Raw genomic sequence first — 17,125 nt, 5'->3', positions numbered from 1 at the left:
GTAACCCAGGCTGGATTCATTGTCATAATAGTTATTGTTCTTCTGATTTAGAAAAATGAAAACATTTTCGTGAGTCCTAGACCCTGGGCCTGGTAAGTCAGCCCTGCTATGGGGCCAGTTGTCCAATGAGGAAACGGATGATTCCAGGACTAAAAGTCACAGGGAAGAAGTGGAGGGGACGCGAACCCAGGCCAAGCATGATTCTGGTAAAAAACTTCTAACAGGCTGTGCTGCAGGGTCACAGAGGAAGTTCCCTCGGCCAGCACCGCACCCAGCTTCCAGGCCCTCAGCACCTGGATCAGCGTGCCTGGGGCAATTCTCGGTGCCCCGCCCCTTCCGCCTGGCCCCGCCCCGCCCCGCCCCCCTCTTGGGCGGAGGCGCACGGCCGCGGGAGGCTGGGCCGCGGGGCCGCGCGTGCGCTCTCCCGCCCCGTCGTGCGCATGCGCCTTGGCCGCTCGCTCGCTCCCGGGAGAGGATGGCGGGGGCCGCGCCGGGCGCCATCATGGACGAGGAGTACTTCGTGAGCGCGGCCGAGCGGGGCGACGAGGCGGACGGCGGCCAGGTGAGGGGGCACCGGGCGGCCCGCCCCCGCCGCGTCGGCCCCGCGGTCACCTTGTGGTGCCAGCACAGCGCGCCGCCCAGCCCGTCGCCTCACACCCCGGCCGGCGGGGCCCGCCCCTTACGCCCCGCCCGCCAGGGTCACGCACACGGCGTGTGGGCTCCGCGCCTGCACTGGCGACCAGCAGGGTGGGGGCGAGGAGCGGCACCCAGCCGTGACCCGAGGTGACCCCCCCAGGTCTCTTGCCTCCATTGCCACTGTGTCAAACTGCCGGCCACCCACGTGTCCCGATGGGCCGAACTTAGTGGCGGGTGGTGTTGGAGCATCCTTGTCCTGAAGTTTGCACATGGCACCTTCGAGGCCCAGAGTGTTGGGCCAGGGCCTCACCTAATAGACAGCTTTCGCTGGAGGCACCCAGAGCTGGGCTGCGCCCCACTGACCCGGGAGCCTTAGCCACGATCCCAGTTCAGCCCACCCACCGGGCTCGCACTGATGAGAGGGGTGGACCAGCCGTGCTTTGCACTGTTGTTCCAGCTGGCACCGCTGTACCTGCTCCGACGAGGGGGAGAAGGTCAAGAAAGGTGAAGGGATGGCATGAGCCGAGTTTTGGAAGATCTTGCTAGGTCCATTTTTGTGACTCATATCCTGTTCCCTGGGGACCGAGCTTGCTGATGGTGGGAGGCAGGGAGATGTGAAGTCCACATGGTGGAAGAAGCTAAGAGCGACTGAAATGCGAACATTCAGTCTGGCTGTAGGTGAGACGGGCCAGGTGAGCAGCTGGAAGGTTGAGGGCTTGCTAGAGCTTGGATGTGTCTTCTGAGTGAGACGGCCGTTTGGCGGCTCGTGAAGATAACGCCCTGGCCTGGTGGCTCGGTTGGTTGGATCATCACCCAGCACACAGAAAGGTTTTGGGTTTGATTCGGGTCAGGGCACATACTTAGGGTGAGGGTTTGATCCCATGTGGGGGTGTGTACCGGAGGTAGCAGATCAGTGTTTCCCTCTCTAAAATCAATAATAATAAAAAAAATATTCTCAGGTGAGGGTTAAAAAATAAAACATTTTAAAAAGATGCCTGTGGCATCATGTGAAAGGTGAGTGAGAGGCAGGAAGGAGGCCGAGCCCCGAGGGGAATGTTGGTCCTGTGGCACCCACAGAATAGGGAGGGAAAGATGGAGCGAAGGGCCACACAGGACTGACGAGCGGGAGATGGAACTGTGGGGAGTAGTGAGGGAGGAGAAATTGAGGGTGCCTAGGTTTGTGGGCTTGGGGTAACAGGTAAATATGGAACCTTGTGCTAAAATATGGGTTGTAGGGAAAAGGTGAGGTCAGTTTTGGATCAAATGAATTTGGAATACTGGTGGGGCATCTGAATGGACATGAGAATAGACTGTTGAGTACTTGAGTCTGGAGAGAAAGAGATAGGTATCCATCCATCAATCAATTGATCCAGGCTAAATTCTAGATTTACGGGCAGGGAGGTGGTATGGTCTGAGCGAAGATGTAGGAAGGAGGAAAGGGGGTCCAGGGTAGGAGCCCAAGACTAATACATGAGGAGGAGCCTCAGGGTGAATCCGGGCTTCCTTCACAGCCTTGTTCAAGGCTCCCCATCAAACATGGTCTCAGAGGGTGGCTGACTTATCTGTAAAGGTCTCTACAACCCCTCAGCTCTGCTCCTCTAAGGGGAAAGCAGCCGTAGATACTATTGTTAAAAAATGGGGTTGGCTGTTGTTCTGATACAATTTTATTTACAAAAACAAGAGAAGGACTAGATTTGGCCCTGGGCCACGTTTGCCACGTCTGGCCCAGCTCTTGCCCTACAGAGTCAGTTACACGGAGGTGGGTCTCTCCAACTAGCTTGTGAACGCCGTTGGTGGAAAGAGACACTTTGTCTTACATGTTCCTCGGTTCCCTGGTGATAAGCACAGTGCTCTCAGCACACAGCACGTGTTCAGAAGCACATGCTTGTTCATTAGGACAACAGAGTGAAAGCTGGACAGACCTCGGGGTCATTGGGTCCATGGTTATCACATCATCACGCTGCTTTGTCCTTAGACTCAGGAACGTGCTTACAGTGGTTTCCAGGTAGAATGGGGACTAGAACCCAGCCAGGCTGCTTATACGATGCAAGTCTATGGTCTTTGCTTTCTAACAGCAGATTGGCGGTGTATGCCTGCAGGAATCACTGCTGCCTTAACCTCATCAGAAAGCATGAAAGGGCACATACAGAATAATAGTAAAAACAGTAATAGCTAATGTCTACTGAACTCTCACTAAATGTCAGGCACTATGTGTGGCTCTTCCAAAAATTAGCTGTGCATTCCTCACAACAGCCAAGCGGGAGGAGGTACTATGGTGCCCTTGGTTTGTTTAACAGGGAAGGTTCCCAAAGCTGAGGTGGCTTGTGTGACTGCATGCACAGGTTCTCCAGGGTGGAGGCAAGACAGACCCCCTTGGTGTGATTCTGGATCCCATTTTCTTAGCCACTCATTACTGTCCAGCCCACTCCCTGCGAGTCCCATGGAAGTCACATGTAATAATGTACCGTGTGTGGAGTAATTTGAAGGGGACAGGGAGAGAGACTTGTGAGGTTACAGGAGCTTGTGTTAATGGAGAAATGACCACCAGCAGGAGGAGGAGTATGCCGAGGGGGAGGATGACGCTGAGGTCCAGCAGGAGTGCCTCCACAAGTTTTCCACCCGGGACTACATAATGGAGCCCTCGATCTTCAACACGCTCAAGAGGTACGGATGTGAGAAGGGTTACTTGTATTGGGAGGAGGTGGCGATAATTTAGAGAAAGTTTTGTGGTGGACCCAGAAGTGGACCTGTAAAAGTAAGAATGCTGTGATGTGGGACAGGAAGGCTTCTAGGGGTCCCCTCCACACTGTATAACCTTAATAACCTGTCTTCCTCCTTACCTGCCTCCCTGCTGTCATCCGCCCCATGCCCGTCTGCCTTCATTTTAGTGAAAGAGTTTGTTACTTTTTCTAGGTACTTTCAGGCAGGAGGGTCTCCAGAGAACGTGATCCAGCTCTTGTCAGAGAACTACACTGCTGTGGCCCAGACTGTCAACCTGCTGGCCGAGTGGCTCATTCAGACAGGTGCTCTGTGCGTGGCCCCTGTCCTGGCTGCTCATCATCTCCCCCTCCCCGCCCCACCCCCCTTTTTCAAAGACCTTTGGGTCATTATAATGCTGATAAATTGGAAAGCTTCTTTGTCTTCCTGGTTTTTAAGACTTAAGTAAGACAGAACTGAACTTTCCTACCCTTATCTTTCATTCGGTAACTGAGGTTTACAGATAGCCCGCTACTGTGATTCTCATTGAACTGTTCCACGGTGTATGTTCAGGGTGTCATTTCAGAGGCCCATGAGAGCAAGCAGCAGATGGTGGACAGTTTAGGGTTGAGTATGATTGTGGCTTTCAGCGAATGTGATCAGAGTAGAGCCTCCTGTCAATCACGGAACTGGCTGTGACGACACAGTAAGACTTCCTGGAGACGAGTCTGTCGTCGCTGTCACAGTGGTTAGACACAGTGTCTCTGCTGGCTGGCATCTGCTCCCTCCTCCTGTGCAGGGGTGGGCCTTTCTGTCCTCCTGCCTGTCTGGTTTGGTCATTTGTCCTTATCCTTAGCAAGGTTTGGAGATACTGTCCTGTCCATGTGGAAAGGGTAGAGCATCCTTGTGTTCTGCTCTGTGCTCCTTTTGGTTCTTAGCACTGAATAGGATTACTAAATAGGAATTTTTAAAAATTGATCCCAAATCCTCAGTTGTCAGAAGCAGTTCTCTGATGTTTGACTCACGTATAGACTGGAGCTGTCTATTTTCTTTAAAGTAACACAACGAATTGAGAAGTTGTCGTTCTCTCTCAGGTGTTGAACCTGTGCAGGTGCAGGAGACCGTGGAGAATCACTTGAAGAATTTATTGATCAAACATTTTGACCCCCGCAAAGCAGACTCTATTTTTACTGAAGAAGGAGAGGTGAGGGGCCTTTTTTCTTTTTCTAATACCAGTTCCTAGGGCCTTTTGCTAATTCCATGTGCACAGTGGAGTGTGGCATGTTATATATATAAGAAATGTAAGAGTTAGGGACTAAAATCAGGGTGTGAGCCAAAAGTTGCATCGAGTCAGAATTGCCCTTCAAATGCCACACTTTGTCTAGTGGGGAGAGGCACACAGGTACCAGCTCCAGAGAAAACAGCAGATTCCCCCCTCCCATTCCATGCTTCCTCTAGGCGCAGGCTCTAAGGTGGTGTGGCTTGTTCATTTAGGTCCTCCAAAAAGAAGATGCCAGGGCTGGATTAGTATGTGGGAGGTTTGGGGATATTGGGAGGAGGTGGCGATAATACATGAGGAAGATGAGTAATGGTTGGAGGAGGCTGCAGGAGCTGTGAGGCAGGTCTGACCCCTGAAGACAAGAGGGAGGGCAGGTAGGAGGGGTCTCAGACGATAGTGCAGTTGTCAGAAAGTTTCAGCAATGTCAGTCTCCAAGCCACAATCACCTGTCACAGGAGCCCTCAGAGCCCTGCCACCCTCAGTGTCTGGGGGCAGCCTGTGGGCAGCTCAGCCTTGGCACGGAGGGCTGGTGGATGCAGAGCGCAGCCCTGGCAGCCACGCAGTAGGAGAGCTGAGAGCCACATTCCCATGGCTGCTTCACCAGGGATGGGCAAAGCCATCTGCGCCATTTCAGTTGCCTTGTCCCCTGTGCTCAGGCACACAGCTGATTTAGCAGGAAGCAGTTGTGCGTGTGATGCTACTCCTGTGAGCGTGCTTCTGTGGGACTCTTGGAAGTCTCCAGGAAGTGCCTTGGCGTGTCCTGTGTAGAGTTGGCTCTCCCAGAAGCCGTTAGTGGGCGTTCAACTCTGCCACTCAGCTGCCCATGTGGCGTCAGCCGCTCTGGGACTGTGGGGCCACATCCAATGCTCCCAGGGCTCTACTCTGCAGCTGAAAATATCCGTGATGGTTTAGACAGCACAGTCTTCACTAAGCTAATGCTGGGCCTCACCTCTCCCTGTCTGTCTGTGTCTGTCGGCAGACCCCAGCTTGGCTTGAACAAATGATTGCACATACCACATGGAGAGATCTTTTCTACAAACTGGCCGAAGCCCATCCAGACTGTTTGATGCTTAACTTCACTGTTAAGGTAGGAAGAGGGCCAGAGGCAGAGAAAGACAGAAGCGTTCATGAGTAATGGCTATCTTTAAGGATGGTTAGTGGGGCAGGGGGGAGCAGGGGAGGTGGGGTGTGATCTTTCTTCTTTGAGAGACTACATTTGCTTTGTTGGTAAAGACCTTCATCGTTTTACTTGAGTAAGCCTTACATGAGAAAGAAAAGCACAGAATTTTAGGTGTGTTTTTGGGTCAACGTTTCTGGGGTTTCTAAGATTTGGAAGAAACATAGAGTCCGTTGTGTCCCAAGGGGGCTTTTAGGACTGCCTGGTCTGTCTCCTCCATCTTACAAAGAAACCGAGCCAGGTGGTCGGCTTGGGTACAAACCTAGTTAGAGGCGGAGCAGGGTCAGAGTGAAGGTGTGTGACTGAGACCAGTGCTTGCTTGTCCCATCTCACCACGAACACTGATAACAAGCCAGCTTGCTATGAAATGTGTAGCCACCACTTGTTGACACTCTGTCTGGCTTCTTCTGTTTGTGTTGTAGCTTATTTCTGACGCGGGGTACCAAGGGGAGATAACCAGTGTATCTACAGCTTGCCAGCAGCTGGAGGTGTTCTCTAGAGTACTTCGTACCTCTCTGGCTACCATTTTGGATGGAGGAGAAGAAAACCTTGAAAAAAATCTTCCTGAGTTTGCCGTAAGTTCTCAGTTGATCTCGGAGTGGAAGGAGGCGGCTGGGTCGAGCATTTCCCATGTGAAATGCCCCTTCCTTTAGGGGACACCCCGGCCAAAAGCTCCTTCCACAATGACAGCTTCCTGCAGGAGGACAGGGTCATCTGCCCTTTGCTGTGTGTTTGTCATTGCTCTAGCGTGAAACCTCACACTCTCTCCCTGGAATTTTTCAGAAAATGGTGTGCCATGGGGAGCACACATACCTGTTTGCCCAGGCCATGATGTCCGTGCTGGCTCAAGAGGAGCAGGGCGGCTCCGCCGTGCGCAGGATCGCCCAGGAGGTCCAGCGCTTCGCCCAGGAGAAGTGAGGCGGTGTCTGTGATCACCGGGCCCCACTAGATGCCCCAATAGACCCCCCATTGCCCTGCTTCCACAACCGAAGGTTCCAGGCCCTCTTATCGGTCACACAGGCAGCCTGCCTTTGACCCCCAAGCTGGGGAAGTCAGGGAAACTTCAGGACGTGGGGAGGCCTTGCTTCCTCAAGTGTTGCTTTGATGAATAATTTGTTAAGTACTTGATGATTGTTCAACTCACTGGATTTTTGAACCTGTGTTTCATATATTGGGATTTATCAGTTGTTAATAAGAATAGTCTTGGAAGTGGTTAGTCAGTAGTCTAATTATTGGGGTTGTCCATATTGTAGAATAAGATTAGCTCTTATTGTCTTTATTTTCTACTGGTGGAGTCTTAACAAGGTATTTAGAAAGTGAGTGGTTCCTTCTAGAAAGTCTACAAGCTTTGTTGGAACCCTTCCTTCCCAGTAGCTGTTGTCTCCTGAGTCAGTTAGTGAGTGTACAGTGAAAGCAGGACTAGGAAAAAACAGGGGTCCCAGTCGTCAAAGCATTCACTGAGAAAAGGGAGGCAGGGAGGGGTCATTAATGATGTATTCTCCCTTGCTGACGATGAGATACATGATTGTTTTCATCAAGAGGCCATGACGCCAGTCAGATCACGCTAGCACTAGGCACGGCTGCCTCCTACCCGAGGGCGTGCCAGGCCCTTGGGGCTATGTTATCCAAAGGAGCCCTGAATCCGGCTGACATCACAGTCCTGTTCAAGATGTTTACAAGCATGGACCCGCCTCCTGTTGAACTCGTAAGTGCCTTCTCATTTTAATAATGAAGCAGGACCCCCCAGTGCTGACGTGGAAGGGGGGTCGTGGGAAGTCTGTGTTTCTCTTAATGCGCTTATGTCATTGAGGACAAATTCCTGTTGAAATGTTTCTGTGCATTTCCTGGTGCCCCCATCCCACACTAAGCCCACACACTGAAGCAGCTGCTGGGTGTGCGCCGCTCACAGCCCGCCACCATGCGAGCGAGTGGACTTACCTGCCATGTTTCCGTGTCCCTTTCCAACTTGTCATGTGTCCTCCCCAGATCCGCGTGCCAGCCTTCCTGGACCTGTTCATGCAGTCGCTCTTTAAACCCGGCGCCAGGATCAACCAGGACCACAAGCACAAGTACATCCACATCTTGGCGTATGCGGCCAGCGTGGTGGAGACCTGGAAGAAGGTGCTGTTAGGGACACAAGTGACCCACCTCCTCCCGGCGATTATTTGGGGATTCTGGCTGCAAGAAATCATGAGCCTGTGGAGTGTCAGAAATGTCTTTTTTAGTGTTTATTCATAAAATAGTTCAAGTGCCAAAAACAGTCTCAAGAAAATGAACACAGCATCTCTACTACTTATTCAAACTATAGTTTGAAGTTTGTGTGACTAAAGAATGAGACCTTTTTCCTGAGCCACACACCAGTCTCCTTGGTTTTCAGTCTCTCTGTAATGTGTGCCTGGGGAGGGTGACCATTAAATGTAAATGGACCCCTGACTTCAGAGTAGGGAGGGGCCTTTGCAGGGAGAGGTGGCCCATAGCAGATCACCCCACCGGCCAGGCATGTGCTCCGTGGGACTCACCGACAGGGGTGGGGGTGTTTTCAGAACAAGCGAGTGAGCATCAACAAGGATGAGCTGAAGTCGACGTCGAAGGCGGTCGAAACCGTTCACAATCTGTGTTGTAATGAGAACAAAGGAGCCTCTGAACTGGTGGCCGAGCTGAGCACACTCTACCAGTGCATCAGGTAAGCAGACAGCTCGGTGCTCACCTTCATCCCTCTGGGAGTAGTTCACTCAAAAACCCTGCAGAAGCTTCAGAAATGTTCACTCATTTATTTTTCTTGTTTGAATGTATATAGAGAACTTTAAACTGAGTTACAAAAATTGATTTGGAGAAAAGGGTCTATTTACGGTAAAAGTTAGACCCAACAATTATATCAAGAGTTCACTAGAAAAGCTTATAAATGGGTGTTCTCTTAGGCACTTGAGTGTTTCCTGTTAGCCTGTGCTATAGGGACAAGGAGGGGGTTTGCTAAATAACAGTGAACCTCAACCTGTCCCCCAGCTCCTGCAGGGCTCCGTGGATGCTCTCCTGTCACGCAGGGAAGAGGTAAAGGAGCCGAGTGCTGAGCGAGGGTTCTTCACTGCGTGTTGGCAGGGAGCCAGCTCATCTCTCACTAATGGGTATCTCCCTTGCAGAGAGTATCAAAAAGGATTAATGGGGTAGATTGAGCTTGTTGTCCTTGTTTTTTAAACCTTTCTGTTTGTTGTTGAAAACATTTTGAAAGGTAGCATTGTGCCTTGTTACCGGCAGGTTTCCAGTGGTGGCGATGGGTGTGCTGAAGTGGGTGGACTGGACCGTGTCAGAGCCCCGGTACTTCCAGCTTCAGACTGACCACACCCCGGTGCACCTGGCGCTGCTGGATGAGGTAGGGGCTGGAGAGCCATACACAGCACACAGTGGTGCGTTGACTGAAGGGAAACGATTTGAACATGGGCTAATGCATAGGAACCACAGTTCGTGCCCCTAGCATCCCATCGGCGTCGAAACAAAACAACATTGAACAAAACATTGTACCAGGCCTGCGGCACTGTCCGTCCCGTGCTGTCTGTGCCTGTGTGTCCAGCACATCTGTACAGTGAACTCAGGACATTCTCATCAGAGCAAGTTGTTTCATTTTTATTTCCAGTTGCCTCTCCCTTTGTCAACTGTCAGTTTAGACTTTATTTCTGTCATTATTAAAGCAAATAGAAAAAAGTATTTTTTCTGTCTTTTGTATGAAAAAAAGTTAGCATACCTTGCTGCCTATCATCCACTTATATTAATATATTAATTTGTATATAATTTCTTGCTATCAATAACTTTTCTGTTGTCCCTAAAAATTATATTTGTTTATTTTTTTAATTTCAGAATTTAAAAAAAAATTCTTTATTGTTGAAAGTATTACATATGTCTCCTCTCCCCTGCTCCCTCACCCCCTCCAGCCTGCCCTCAGACCCAGGACCTCACCGCCCCATTAACTGTGTCCATGGACCATGCATATATGCACACAAGGTCCTTGGTTGATTACTTCCCACCCACCCACCCTCCCCTGCCTTCCCTCTGAGATTCCGCACTCTGTTCCATGCTTCCATGTCTCTGGATCCATTCTGTTCATTAGTTGATTTTGTTATTTAGATTTCACATATGAGTGAGATCATGTAACTTTCTCTGACGGACTTATTTTACTTAGCATGGTACTCTCCAGGTCCCTCCATGCTGTCTCAAAGGGTAAGAGATCCTTCTTTTTTACTGCTGCGTAGTATTCCATGGTATAGATGTACCACAGCTTCTTTATCCACTCATCTACTGATGGGCACTTGGACTGTTTCCAGATCTTAGCTATTGTAATTTGTGCTGCTATGAACATAGGGGTGCATACCTTCTTTCTGATTGGTGCTTCAGGTTTCTTAGGATATATTCCTAGAAGTGGGATCACTGGGTCAAATGGCAGTTCCATATTTCATTTTTTGAGGAAACTCCATACTGTTTTCCATAATGACTGCACCAGTCTGCATTCCCATTAGCAGTGTACTAGGGTTCCCTTTTCTCCACATCCTCACCAGCATTTGTTATTTGTTGATTTGTTAGTGGTAGTCATTCTGACAGGTGTGAGGTGATACCTCATTGTTGTTTTAATTTGCATCTCGATGGTGATCAGTGATTTTGAGCATTTTTTCATATGTCTCTTTGCCATCTGTATATCCTCTTTGGAGAATTATCTAGTTATATCCTTTGCCCATATTTTAATTGGATTGTTTGTCTTCCTTCTGTTAAATTGTATGAGTTCCTTATATATCTTGGATATTAACCCTTTTTCAGATGTATCATTGCCAAATATGTTCTCCCATTAAGTGGGCTCCCTTTTCATTTTGTTAATGGTTTCTTTTGCTGAAGCAGAAGCCTTTTATTTTGATGTGGCCCCAATTTTTTATTTTCTCCATAGTTTCATTGGCCCTCGGATATGTATCTATAAATACATTGCTATGAGAGATGTCTGAGATTTTGCTACCTATGATTTCTTCCAGGATTTTTATGGTTTCACGACTTACATTTAAGTCTTTTATCCATTTTGAATTTATTTTTGTGTATGGTGTAAGTTGGTGGTCTCGTTTCATTTTTTTTTGCGTGTATCTGTCCAATTTTCCCCACACCATTTACTAAAGAGACTGTCTTGACTCCATTGTATGCTCTTGCCTCCTTGTCAAATATTAATTGAGCATAATGGCTTGTGTCAATTTCTAGGGTCTCTGTTCTGTTCAGTTGATCTATATGCTGTTCTTTTGCCAGTACCAGGGAGTATTGATTACAGTGGCTTTGTAGTATAACTTGAAATCTGGTATTGTGCTTTCTTCAACTTTGTTCTTCTTTCTCAAGATTGCTGAGGTTATTCAGGGTCTTTTTTGGTTCCATGTAATTTGTTGGAGAATTTGTTCTATATCTCTGAAATATGCTGTTGGTATTTTAATAGGGATTGCATTGAATCTGTAGATTGCCTTGGGTAGTATGGACATTTGAATGATGTTAATTCTACCTATCCATGTACACGGTATATTCTTCCACTTGTTTCTATCTTCTTATATGTCTTTTTTCAATGTCCTGTAGTTTTCCGAGTACGGGTCTTTTGTCTCCTTGGTTAAATTTATTCCTAAGTATTTTAAATTTTTTGTTGCTGTGGTAAATGGGATTGCTTCTTTAGTTTCTCTTTCTGAGAATTTATTATTGGTGTATCAAAAAGGCATTCATTTTGGGGTGTTGATTTTGTATCCTGCTACATTGCCAAATTCATTTATTAAATCTAGAAGTTTTTGGTGGAGTCTTTAGGGTTTTGTATGTATAATATCATGTCATCTTAAAATAATGAGAGTTTTATTTCCTCCTTTCCAATTTGGATGCCTTTTATTTCTTCTTATCTGATCACTGTGGCTAGGACTTCCAGTGCTATGTTGAATAAGAGTGGTGAAAGTGGACATCCCTGTATTGTTCCTGTTCCTATGGGAAATGGTTTTAGCTATTGCCCATTGGGTATGATGTTGGTTGTAGGTTTGTCATATATGCCTTTATCATGTTGAGATATGCTCCCACTATTCCCACTTTGCTGAGGGTTTTTATCAAAAATGGGTGTTGGATTTTGTCAAATGCTTTTTCTGTGTCTATTGATATGATCATGTGATTTTTGTCTTTCAATTTGTTAATGTGATGTATCACGTTTATTGATTTACGAATATTGTACCAGCCTTGCATCCCCGGAATAAATCCCACTTGGTCATGGTGTATTATCTTTGTAATATATTGCTGGATCTGATTTGCTAATATTTTGTTGAGGCTTTTAGCATGTATGTTCATCAGGGATATTGGCCTGTAACTCTCTTTCTTTGTAGTGTCTTTATCTGGTTTTGGAATTAGGGTGATGCTGGCCTCATAAATGAGCTTGGAAGTGTTCCTTCCTCTTGATGTTGTGGAGTAGTTTGAGGAGTGTAAGTGTTCTTCTTTGAATGTTTGGTAAAACTCCCCTGTAAAGCAGTCCGGACCCGGGCTTTTGTTTGCTGGGAGTTTCTTTTTTTTTTTTTTAATATATTTTATTGTTTTTTTACAGAGAGGAAGAGAGAGGGACAGAGAGCTAGAAACATTGATGAGAGAGAAACATCGATCAGTTGCCTTCCGCACACCCCCTACTGGGGATGTGCCTGCAACCAAGCTACATGCCCTTGACCGGAATCGAACCCGGGACCCTTCAGTCCACAGGCCGACGCTCCATCCACTGAGCCAAACCGGACAGGGATGCTGGGAGTTTTTTTATTACTGCTTCAATTTCCTCAGTTTTTATTGACCTACTTAGGTTTTCTGATTCTTCCTAATTCCGTTTAGGGAGATTGATTTTTTCTAGGAATTTGTTCATTTCATCCACATTGTCCAGCTTGTTGGCATATAGTTGTTCATAGTATTTCCTTGTAATCCTTTGTATTTCTGTGGTGTCAGTGGTTATTTCTCCACTTTGATTTCTGATTTTACTTATTTGGGCCCTCTCTCTTTGCTTCTTAATGAGTCTGGCAAATGGTTCATCAATTCTGTTTATCCTTTCAAAGAACCAACTCTTGGTTTCATGGATTTTATGTATTGCTTTCTTGGTCTATGTCATTTGTTCCTAGTTTATTGTTGATCTTCCTTTTTTTTTGAGGTATGCCTGTAGTTTTATGAACTTCCCTCTCAGGACTGCTTTTGCTTTTTCCCAGAGATTTGGGGTTGTGTGTTCATATCATTTGTTTTCAGGAAGTTTTTTTTATTTCTTTCTTGATCTCATTGGTAACCCATTTATTGTTTAATAACATGTTATTTAGTCTCCATGAGTTTGAATGTTTTTGGGTGTTTTTACTGTATTTGATTTCTAATTTCATTCCACTGTGATCTGAGATGTTTGATATGATTTCAATCTCCTTGAACTTGTAGAGACTGATTTTGTGTCCTAACATGTGGTCTATCTTTGTGAATGATCCATGTGGACTTGAGAAGAATGTATATTCTGCAGCTTTGGGGTGAAATGTTCTAAAAATGTCAATTAAATCTGTCTGATCCAGTGTATCCTTTAGAGTCAGTTTCCTTGTTAACCTTTTGTCTGGAAGACCTACCCAGTGAAGTCAACAGGGTATTAAAGTCCCCTACCATGACCGTATTATTGTCAGTCTCTCCCTTGAAGTCCTCTACAAGTCTTTATATGTACTTAGATCCTCTTATATTGGGTGCATATGTTTTATCAGGGTTATATCCTCTTGTTGGACTAATCTCTTTAGTATTATGTAGTGACCTTCGTTGTCTCTTGTGATGGCCTTCATTTTGAAGTCTATTTTATTTTATCAGATATGAGTATTGCTACTCCAGCTTTTTTTTTCTTTTTCATTTTCATGGAAAAAATATTTCCACCCTTCTTCACTCTCATCCTGTGTGTGTCTTTTGTTGTGAGATGGGTTTCTTGTAGACAGCATGTAATTGAATCATGTTCTTGTATCCATTCAGCTACCCTATGTATTTTGATTGGAACATTTAAGCCATTTACATTTAAGATTATTATTGTTAGGTACTTATTTATTGCCATTTTAATTTTGTATGCCTAGGTTTCTCTCTCTGTTTCTTTTTATTACAGCAATTCCTTTAGAATTTCTTGTAATGTTGGCTTGGTGTTGATATACTCCTTTTGCCTTTTTTTGTCCGGGAAGGTCTTTATTTTGAATGATAGCCTTGCTGGATATAGTAATCTTGATTTTTTATATATATATTTTATTGATTTTTTACAGAGAGGAAGAGAGAGGGATAGAGAGTTAGAAACATCGATGAGAGAGAAACATCGATCAGCTGCCTCTTGCACACCTCCTACTGGGGATGTGCCCGCAACCAAGTTACATGCCCTTGACCGGAATCGAACCCGGGACCCTTGAGTCCGCAGGCCGACGCTCTATCCACTGAGCCAAACCAGTTTCGGCATAATCTTGATTTTAGATGCTTGCTTTCCATTACCTTGAGTACTTATGGCCTGTGGAGTGTCTGATGAGAAATCAAGTGTCAACCTTATAGAAGCTCCTTTGTAGGTAACAATTTTCTTTTCTCTTGTTGGCTTTAAGATTTTCTCTGTCTATAATTTTTGGCATTTTAATTATGATGTGTCTTGGTGTGGACCTGTTTTGGTTCTTCTTGCTTGGGGTTCTCTGTGCCTCCTGGACTTTTTCCTTTACCAGGTTGAGGACCTTTCCTACCATTATTTCTTCAAACAAATAATCCCTTTCTCCCTGTCTGCCACATCTGGCATAGCTGCTATTCGAATATTGTTATGTTTCACGTTGTCCCACCACTCTCTTAATCTATCCTCCTGTTTTTACATTGTCTTTTCTTTTTGGTTCTCTGATTGAGTCATTTTTTTCAATCCTGTCTTGTAATTCACTGATTTGATCCTTAGAATCCCCTAATCTGCTGTGTATTCCTTCCAGTTTGTTCTTTATTTATGCTGTCATTCTTTATTTCTGTTTTCATAGTTACTCTATTTTCTTTCATGCTGTTGAGCATCTTTACCATCATTACTCTAACCTCTGTTTCAGATACATTTCTTATCTCTGCTTCATTTATCTCTTCTTCTGGAGAATTCTATAGTTCTTTCATTTGGGGGTTGTTTCTTTGTCTCCTCATTTTGGCTGCCTGTTTTGGTTTGTGACTACTAGTAGGTATTAGGTAGATCTGCTATGCCTCCCAGTCTCTAGTGCAGGACAGTGTCAAACCCCATGTCTGACTAATTAGATCAGGCAAAGACTCAGCCTCCAGACACCGCCTATGCATACAGACTGATAGAATTACTACTAGAATTGTCCTCAGCCAATGATTCTCAGGAGTGGTGAGAGGTTTCTTTTGTATTGGGTAGGGCAGTTGCTTCTGCCTGGAGGCTAATTGTTATTCTCAGTCTCTTAATGGGCCTGAGCAACTCTGTTCCATGGGGCAGGGTGTTTTCCAATATGGTGGGTCAACTATATTTCCCCCAGGCCATGTCACCTATATAGCAATTGTCTGTGTGGGAAAGATACAAGAGTGATTCAGCACAGGAAACCAGGGTCTCTGCCTTCTGAGCTCTTACGTCAGAGCTCCTGATCCCGGCTTCTGCTTGCACAGCTCCAGTCCACTCTGCCCTCCCTCCTACCAGTCTCTATGTGTCTCCACTTTCGGTCCTTGGTTATCAGGGTTCTCTCCAGCAAGTCTTCTGTTGATTATTCAGCAAGTTTTTTTGTATTTTAGTTGTAAATCCAGTTTGGTCCTGGGAACATGTCCATACAGCATCCACTTACTCTGCCTCCATTTTTAATCTCCAAAGTGAGTTATTTGTATCCTAAACGAGGGTTTTCCTTTTGAGGACGGTTCATTGACTGTGTAGATGTCTGTGTTTTTCTCAAGTGAAGCCAGCTGACTGGCTGGGCTGAGTGATGGGGACCACAGTTGTTAGGATAAGCTGTTTATTGGCTGTGACAGTGACAGTAGCTCTGTGTGCTGATGATGAGCCCTGGGATCGGCCCTCATGCTCAGCAGGGCTCCCTTGGCCTGTTTGCAGATCAGCACCTGCCACCAGCTCCTGCACCCCCAGGTCCTGCAGCTGCTCGTGAAACTTTTTGAGACCGAGCACTCCCAGCTGGACGTGATGGAGCAGGTGAGCAGGGCGGGGCTGCCAGGTGGCCGAGGAGAGGGCCTTCTCTAACTGATTTCTCTGTTCACTCTTGTAGCTTGAGCTGAAGAAGACCCTGTTGGACAGGATGGTACACCTGCTGAGTCGCGGTTATGTACTTCCTGTTGTCGGTTACATCCGAAAGTGTCTGGAGAAGCTGGACACTGACATTTCTCTCATTCGCTATTTTGTAACTGAGGTCAGCAACACATTTGTTTCATGTTCCCTACTGTGTACGCTAACAGTGTCGTTTCTGGATTAATTTAAGTGTGTTTTGTACCTAACCCTGAGAACTGTGCTTCCTGGTAACCATGCCGACATAGATACCTGTTTCCTCCTACACGCTGCTACTGTACTGTGTTTACCTGCATTGCCCCCTGGGTCCTAGGGTCACTGGGGAGCAAGACGCTGGGTGGGAGGGTGGTTTTCTCCACACCGACTGGCATTCCATCAGCCTGTGGTGCGATGCTGCCCTCAGGCATGTGTGCAGGAGCAGTGACCTGCTGTCCTCTCCTTGCAGGTGCTCGACGTCATAGCTCCGCCATACACCTCTGACTTCGTGCAGCTTTTCCTCCCCATCTTGGAAAACGACAGCATCGCAGGCACCATTAAGACTGAAGGTGAACATGACCCTGTGACAGAATTCATAGGTAGGCTGGATGGGAGTGTCCTCCTGCTAGTTTACATGTCATGTTTTACCTCCTGGTTCTGACCTGTGTTCCTCCCGTTTGTAAAGTTCACTGCAAGTCCAACTTCATTCTGGTAAATTGACCCAGTACCCTCCGGAGCCGAAGCGAACATTCCAGACCAGGGGAAACGCCTTCCAGACCAAAGGGGCTCAGTCAGCACCTCGGAAATGCGTTCTTGGGGTGAATGGCATTTTTAAAAAGGAAAATGTGAGCAAGATAAGTGGAAAATTGCTGTTATGAGTGGTCCCTCGCCTTGTCAGTTCTGTTCACAGTATTCTCTCCCCCAATAGGGCCTGTGTTCAGGTTACCTCTTGGGATGGGTGGTGGGAATTCAGAAGCTGAAACACTTAAATCAACTGCTTGCAAAGCTGACTTATGCTTTCTCACAAGAACCTGATTAGTTATTTCATTTTATTGTTTTAATTTCCCAAGGACAAATAAAAACCTTCCTTTTGAGTTGGAAAGTGTAGACCCTGGTG

General features: G+C 46.6%; 1 protein-coding gene across 2 annotated transcripts; it reads left to right on the top strand.

The window, feature by feature from the left end:
* The first annotated feature begins 446 nt into the window (after window positions 1-446).
* On the top strand, window positions 447-17,102 carry NELFCD (negative elongation factor complex member C/D). Of its 2 annotated transcripts, none has more exons than XM_028137658.2 (15): window positions 447-562; window positions 3,188-3,300; window positions 3,550-3,659; window positions 4,428-4,537; window positions 5,592-5,699; window positions 6,212-6,364; window positions 6,573-6,703; window positions 7,329-7,494; window positions 7,776-7,910; window positions 8,333-8,472; window positions 9,042-9,156; window positions 15,847-15,942; window positions 16,016-16,156; window positions 16,478-16,607; window positions 16,694-17,102. In XM_028137658.2, exons 1-15 carry the CDS (start codon window positions 476-478, stop codon window positions 16,726-16,728), a joined length of 1,770 nt encoding a protein of 589 aa, XP_027993459.1. In that variant the 5' UTR covers window positions 447-475; the 3' UTR covers window positions 16,729-17,102. The 2 variants fall into 2 exon arrangements, with proteins under 2 accessions (XP_027993459.1, XP_008158743.1); XM_008160521.3 differs by having other exon boundaries at window positions 3,185-3,300.
* Window positions 17,103-17,125: the final 23 nt, after the last annotated feature.

Source organism: Eptesicus fuscus, chromosome 12 (genome assembly GCF_027574615.1).
Source record: "Eptesicus fuscus isolate TK198812 chromosome 12, DD_ASM_mEF_20220401, whole genome shotgun sequence".
In the NCBI taxonomy this organism is placed as follows: domain Eukaryota; kingdom Metazoa; phylum Chordata; class Mammalia; order Chiroptera; family Vespertilionidae; genus Eptesicus; species Eptesicus fuscus.
This window is presented reverse-complemented; position numbering and strand designations above follow the sequence as displayed.

Bases quoted from the DNA above. Each gene is read 5' to 3' on its own strand.
- NELFCD (XM_008160521.3), top strand. From the start codon at position 476: ATGGCGGGGGCCGCGCCGGGCGCCATCATGGACGAGGAGTACTTCGTG. The intron at 4,538-5,591 runs GTGAGGGGCCTT...GTCTGTCGGCAG, and splicing joins TTTTTACTGAAGAAGGAGAG to ACCCCAGCTTGGCTTGAACA. The intron at 16,608-16,693 runs GTAGGCTGGATG...CCGTTTGTAAAG, and splicing joins CCCTGTGACAGAATTCATAG to TTCACTGCAAGTCCAACTTC.